Source organism: Helianthus annuus, chromosome 1 (genome assembly GCF_002127325.2).
Source record: "Helianthus annuus cultivar XRQ/B chromosome 1, HanXRQr2.0-SUNRISE, whole genome shotgun sequence".
Classification (NCBI taxonomy): domain Eukaryota; kingdom Viridiplantae; phylum Streptophyta; class Magnoliopsida; order Asterales; family Asteraceae; genus Helianthus; species Helianthus annuus.
Window position 1 is genome coordinate 62,796,193 of NC_035433.2, and position 6,925 is coordinate 62,803,117.

The 6,925-nt window shown below is 33.8% G+C and overlaps 1 protein-coding gene across 1 annotated transcript; it reads left to right on the forward strand.

The window, feature by feature from the left end:
* The first annotated feature begins 4,257 nt into the window (after positions 1 to 4,257).
* LOC110868265 (homeobox-leucine zipper protein HAT14) lies at positions 4,258 to 6,677 on the forward strand. Its single transcript, XM_022117392.2, has 4 exons — positions 4,258 to 4,771; positions 4,880 to 5,232; positions 6,034 to 6,113; positions 6,251 to 6,677. Exons 1-4 carry the CDS (start codon positions 4,456 to 4,458, stop codon positions 6,507 to 6,509), a joined length of 1,008 nt encoding a protein of 335 aa, XP_021973084.1. The 5' UTR covers positions 4,258 to 4,455; the 3' UTR covers positions 6,510 to 6,677.
* The last annotated feature ends 248 nt before the right edge of the window (positions 6,678 to 6,925 follow it).

Here is a 6,925-nt window from a genome sequence, read left to right on the forward strand (position 1 = left end):
ACTAACCACTAGACCAACTTGTCAGAACATATTTTAGGTCTATTAGAGTCTTAGATGTAATGAGTTTTTATGCTATACACTAACCTTTTTTGCCTCCTCCTTCCCTTTCAATACAAATAACTTCAAATTTTTTAATACTAATGCTAATTGTAATTAAAAATAAAATTAAACACATCCTTGTAAATAAAAATAAGAGTAAATTACACTTTGTTTCCTTTATGTATTACTAGAATTCTGAAACGTACTCTTAAAAAAAAGCAATTTCAGATTATGTCTAAAATTACTATGTTATGTAACACTTTATGTCCTTTAATCTAAACGTTAACCCAGTTATCTTTAAACTAAGCAGGGGCAAAATAGACCATTCACATACCATTGACTCAAAAACCCTTTTATAACCTCTCTCTATAAGATCTGAAACAATCCTCACCACATAAAACAACAAACTCTGGTTAAAACAAGCAATAAGAGGGATATATCAAATTCCTTTTGTATTGATTTGGATTTGTAATATATCAAACTTCAACAATAATTCCCCTTTGACTTGAGTTCCAACCTTTTAAACCATAGATTGCTGAAATCGAAAACCTAACAGTGACGACGGAATCTGATCGGTTCTGAAAGAAATAAGATCACTTCGGCCAAAGATGTTGTTTATCGCTGGACAAACATGAGAAAGAAAAAGGAAGATCGGATCTTACCAGGGTTCCACCATCACCATCGTCGCTATCTATTCCTGCCGCCCCACCCTCGTTGGACACCACCACACCACACTGCTACCGAAACCCTAGCGCCTCCCCGGTGCCCTAACGACCGAACCAACATCACCATGGTCATCCTCAACCTTGTTTTTGTGGTCTAGGGTCATGCTAAGTGTCTAAAGCTATGTATACATATGTAATAAAAGGTCTCATACAATTTAGTGAGGTAGTGCTGTTAGAGAGAGATGTGTGTGTGTGTGCGTGTGTGTGAGAGAGAGAAGGAGAGAGAGAGAGAGAGGTGGTGATAGATAGAGAGCATGTAAAGGGATTTAGCTGCTGATGTTATGAAACCCTAATTTTTGGGGAAGAAGATGCAAATAGTATTAAAAGGGAATCTGAATCACTTATTTATTAAATACCATTTTTGCCTTTGGTTTAATTCAACTTATCTGATATAATTAACTTAGTTTGCTTAAAAGGACATAAAGTGTTACATAACATGGTAATTTTAGACATAGATTGAAATTGTTTTTTTAAAGGGCACGTTTCAAAATTCTGGTTAGGAATGACAATGGGCCGGGCTTGGGCCGGGTATTGGTAATCCCAGGCCCATACCCGGTTGTAATTCTTTGTCCCATACCCGGCCCGTTACCCGTCGGGTATTTGTCGGGTAATTACCCGTCGGGTATCGGGCATACCCGCGGGTATTGGGTATACCCGTTAATTTCATAAAAATATCCATTGGTAAAAATGTGCAATTTTTACTTTGATGTTTATATAATTTACTACTTTAATGACTATAGCAAATGAAAATATGATAAATAACTTACATATCATATTCAGACCACATATACCAAAATAAATTAAAACGATTACTTAATTAAGTAATTGTATTAGGAACACCTAATTGTATAAACATCCACATAATAAAGGGTGATAGCTTCCATATCAAATATACATGCTCAAAAATAAGTTATTTCTTCACTAAGTACCTGCCGAATACATATCCACATATAACTATAGAGAAGATAATAAGTACATGTACTAAGTTTATACGTATAGAAATCTATAATATGATACTTTCGGGTATTATTCGGGTAAATGGGTCGGGTATCGGGTGGGTATTACTAAATCCCATACCCGTACCCATACCCAATTTATTTCTTTTTTTAAGCCGTACCCGGCCATACCCACTGGTCTTCGGATATACCCAGCCCGTATGTTTCAGATTTCGAGTATACCCGTCGAGCTTGGGTTTTTTTTGCCATCTCTGATTCTGGTAATACATAAAGGATAGAAAGTGTAATTTACTCTAAAAATAAATATATATTTATGGATATAAATAACTGATATCACTAAGAATTATGTCGGCAAGGCAACCTCCAAATCTTTGATAGATTTGATTTGGTATGGGTATGGTCAGGTAAGGTATAGGGGAGGGGCACACCGGGCAGCCATATTATGCACAAGTCATTTCAATTGAAGGGCCTAAGCTATATGAAGGAATGGAGATTGATTAGCTATACAGTCAAGCCAATAATCCCAGTATACATACCTCATCTCACCAATAAAACATCACAACCGCCATAATATATAAATTTTATATTATATATCCTCCAACTACCTTTTGATTAACACTTTATAACAAGAAAATTGTTTACACACGTATAAGATAAAGTAGACATAGAAGTCAAGGCATAAGTTTTTTTTTTTTTTTTTTCTTTTGAACGACAGTCAAGGCATAAGTACATTCAAATAACGTCGGCAAAACCATAAAATAAAAGTGGTGTAGTTTTGATTTACTTTTCTTATATAATCTATACCTTAATATTATAGTGACGAAGCTTGAACGACAAATTAATGGAGGATGGACTCTCAAAATCCAAATCAGTGGGAACCAAACTCTTAAAAATTTAATATTTTACACTAAAAATAATAATTATCAGAAATTTTCGATAAATTTAACACTATGAACGAAAAATCGAGAGACTGGGGCTCCCCAGGCCACCAAGATGCTCCGCCACTACTTAATAAATAAGTAAGTTGATGTGTGCCATATTAATTAAAAAACGATATTAATAAAACGTATCTTATCTCAAAATATCTTATTTCGCCTCTCAAAATATCATATTCCGTCTTTCTTGCATTATTACTTAAAATGATTATTTATTCGTAATTTCAAGATGTTATCTTTATAAATCTTTTTTGTAGTGTTATTTAATATTTCTTTTATTCAACTCATGTATACATGAGAATCTAAATGAGCTCTAATTTAGGCCCATTTCGCTCAATCTCATCTCGACACAAAATTTTTGTGAGCCGGTCTTAATTAGCCCATGAGTAACTCGACTAGTTTATAAGTTAGTCTAAAACCTCATATTAATGATTAATACTCCATTTTTTGTTTAAATATTTCCGAAACACTTTTTTAAGCTAATTAAGTATTTCAATTGAAAAATAAATGTGGAATTTCGTAAATCTTAAGAAGTATGAATAATAGATATAATAAAAGTAGTGATAACATGATAAAACATAAATGCATTTAAGAGATCCCGGGACAACTTTTGTTTTATAACTTTAAAGATATGATGTTATATAAAATTTGTTGGGTTGTAAACGAATCAAACGTTTAGTGTACAGTTCGTGAATTATGGTGGAAAGTTCGTTTAATAAATTAACAAACACAATCAAGAAATTTTGTTCCATAGGACAAACAAACGAATATGAACAGAGTCTGCGCTCGTTCGTTTACGGTCGTGAACGTTGGAGAATGTGTTCATTTATATTTTGTGTTTATTCTAAAGGTTTTTTATGTTAATATTTTCATTTTATTGGTTTTAATTTTTAAAATTCGATATGATACACTACACACCTTCGCTAACATCTCTTGTTTGATCATTTCAACTTCTCTGTTAAAGCTTGACAACTTTCTTAATTTTTTGTGTTAATTATGTCAAGTATTTATTTATTCTTGATGGATTCTTCGTATTTTTTTCTGATGAAAAGTGAAGATGGTATTTTTAAATGAATACATAACGTTCGTTTGTGTTCATAAACATTTGTTTGTATTCATTTGCGTTCGAGAAGGCATACCAATCAACCGCTAAACCAAATTCTCATGACAAATAATTTTATTATTATGCCTACAATATATAGTTAACTAATAAGCTCCTCTAAATTTCAAACAGATAAAACTATAAACTTTAGTAGGGATGGTACAAGTATTTAATACGTATGCATATATCATCTCTTTTGAGTCTAGTAGTAGTCACAAGAAGTAGGCATGCGATATTAATAATAAAGATTAACGTATGATTGTCAACCAAGATTTGTTCCTGGGTCAATCTTTCCCTACCCAAAAATCAAATCCTAAAAAGATTCTTTACAAACACAAAAACAAAAAACAACAACATAAACTACTCTAATTGGAAATAATCAGACCAACATTAAAAGAAATGACTTTGTCTTTGCTGTTGGGCCCTATGTTTATACTTTCCATTTCTTTAAATCTTTCTCTTCCTTAATCCTTAACAATTTCAAGTAAAAAATTACTCCCTCTCTCTCATCCCCTCTTTCTCTCTCTAGAAACCCTCTCTCTTATTCCATACGTACACACTTACTGTATCCTCGAACCCTGTTTATATAAGTCTCCTTTTGTCCTTTAGATAGTTTCTCATGTCATTACAGATCTTCTGAGTGAGTTTTAGAGAGAGAAAAAGAGAGTTTCTAGTTCTACTTTCTAGAGAGAGAAACCATGGAGCTTGCTTTGAGTTTAGGAGATACTCCAAAACCCTTTTCTTTGTTGGATCATCACACCAGATCCACCCAACAAAAGATGCAAGATTTAGGGTTTTGCATGGGCTTAGGAAACCCTAAAAATATGATGAGAGAGAAACCTGATGAGAAGATCATAACTTCTTCAACTGATCAATCACCACCGCCGCCGCCACCACCGTCATCACCGTCGCCACCGCCGCTGCAGCTTGATCTCCTCCCGTTCACCCCAGTTCTCCGATCACCACCGCAACCGTCGTCAACTCACCGGTCTTTCCCATGGCTATCAAGAAACTGTAAAAATCTAATCTTTTTCAAAACCCCAGTTATTAAATAATATTATTTGTTTAAAAAAGTTATATTCTACTCAAATCTTTGATGGGTTTTTGTCTTTTTTGTTATAGCGGTTGTTGAACCCTTGACGGTGGTATCTGATCAAGAAACCGGTGAAGAACCGGCAGCCGGAAAGTCATCACCGAACAACAGTAACAGTGGTACGTCGTCGTTTCAGATGGATTTCTCTTCAATATTCAAGAGTGAGAGATCATCATTCCATTCAAGAAAAAGAGATTTGGAGTTAGCAACAATGAATCTTGAGTTGATAGATGTTAAAGAAAGAGATCAAAGAGCTTGTTCAAGAGGTGGTGGTATGAGTGATGAAGATGAAAACGGGCTGACCCGGAAAAAGCTCCGACTCACTAAAGAACAATCTGCTTTTCTTGAAGATAGTTTTAAAGAACACAGCACACTTAACCCTGTAAGCTCTCTCTCTCTCCTGTTTCTCTCTCTAGAATCTTGAGTTCTTCAATCATGATCATCATATGTCATTTCTTGAATTATTAGAATTATTTTCAAGATTATATTAAATCATGTGTCACGCCAAAATGCAAGATATGGATCATATGTGTGACAAATACAAGTACTAGAAATAAATGATTTGTGTGAAGAAGTGAGGAGAGTAGATATTGGATGCCACTTTGTCAAGTTCCTACATTTGTTATCTTGTACTATTTCATTGATTATATGTTATGGGATGTATGATAGGAGTCCGACAACTTGCAGTATTTTAAGTTTTAACCCTAACTTTATATGAATGTAATTCTTTATGTCATGATAAATGTTTCATGCCATCATGTCATGCAATTATCATGTAATGTCAACACCATTCATTTATTCATTATACATTTACATTTATTGTTTAACGATTTGACTCCCCAGTTCCATAAGGAATTATTAGACCAAATAGAGATGATTACATTAAATGAACTTTAAATAAATTATATTGTATGTTACATATATACTTATGTTTTTTTTAATGAAAAAAACTGAATCCAACTTGCAAACATGATAACTTGATGGGTATTGTATTAACCGTTAGGGACATTGTGTCATGATGCATTAGGGTACGGCATTACCAAAAACCGACTCATTAACAACATCCATCTACCTAAACTTAATATTCATAGATTTCAAAATTTAAATGTGTATCTATCTATGTACTTTTTATTTTGGTAGTTGATGGAACTAATACCTTCTGTATGGTGGATATTTGTTTCAGAAACAAAAGCAAGCTTTAGCTAAACAGTTGAATCTGCGTCCACGACAAGTCGAAGTTTGGTTTCAAAACCGAAGGGCAAGGTATGTAAATGTCTTCCATTAGTTTTGTGGCGGAAGTTTGTTGCCCGTTACCTACAGCTATTGTTATCTAATCGTATTTTAGTCTTTACATAAAGAACAGTTACAAGAAGTAAAATAACTTGGTGAAATAATCGCAGGACAAAATTGAAACAAACCGAGGTTGATTGTGAGTATTTAAAACGATGTTGTGAAACCTTAACCGAAGAAAACCGAAGATTGCAAAAAGAACTTCAAGAGCTTCGGGCCTTAAAGACTTCTCAACCATTTTACATGCAAATGCCGGCCACCACTCTTACCATGTGCCCATCTTGTGAACGAGTCGCAACCTCCACAACCGCTGCTGCTGCCGCTGCCACCACTCCATGCCAACAACCGCCCACCCACCGGCAGCCATAGACACTAGCATAAAACATGTCAAATGCAGAGTGCTTTGTTTTGGCCTTGGTCTTTGACTAATTAAACAATTTAGTAGGAAAAGAAATCAGAAATGCAATTTGCATGCTTGCATATGTAAATATGATTTTGCCTCTTTTTGACCATATGTTTATTTTCTTTAATTTTTTCTAGTTCTGGGAGCTCCTTTGTTTCTTCCATTTATATAATATATGCTTTGACTAATATCTTATGCTATAAACTTTTAAGAAAGAAAAGTATTTCTTCTTTAGAAAGTTAAAGGGGTTGTAGGTAAAGGTTTAAAAATTTAATGTTTTGATGTATATAAGAATATATGTCGACGTGTAGTTCCATATAAAAAATAGTTCTTTGCTCTCTTTTCTTTTTTATAATATTCCTTTTTAGTTTATTTGCTTCAT

What these genes read in the sequence shown, in the direction of transcription:
- LOC110868265 (XM_022117392.2), top strand. Translation starts at nt 4,456, where the DNA reads ATGGAGCTTGCTTTGAGTTTAGGAGATACTCCAAAACCCTTTTCTTTG. An exon ending in CCCATGGCTATCAAGAAACT is followed by an intron (nt 4,772 to 4,879) that starts GTAAAAATCTAA and finishes TTTTTGTTATAG; the next exon opens with CGGTTGTTGAACCCTTGACG. An exon ending in AACACAGCACACTTAACCCT is followed by an intron (nt 5,233 to 6,033) that starts GTAAGCTCTCTC and finishes TATTTGTTTCAG; the next exon opens with AAACAAAAGCAAGCTTTAGC.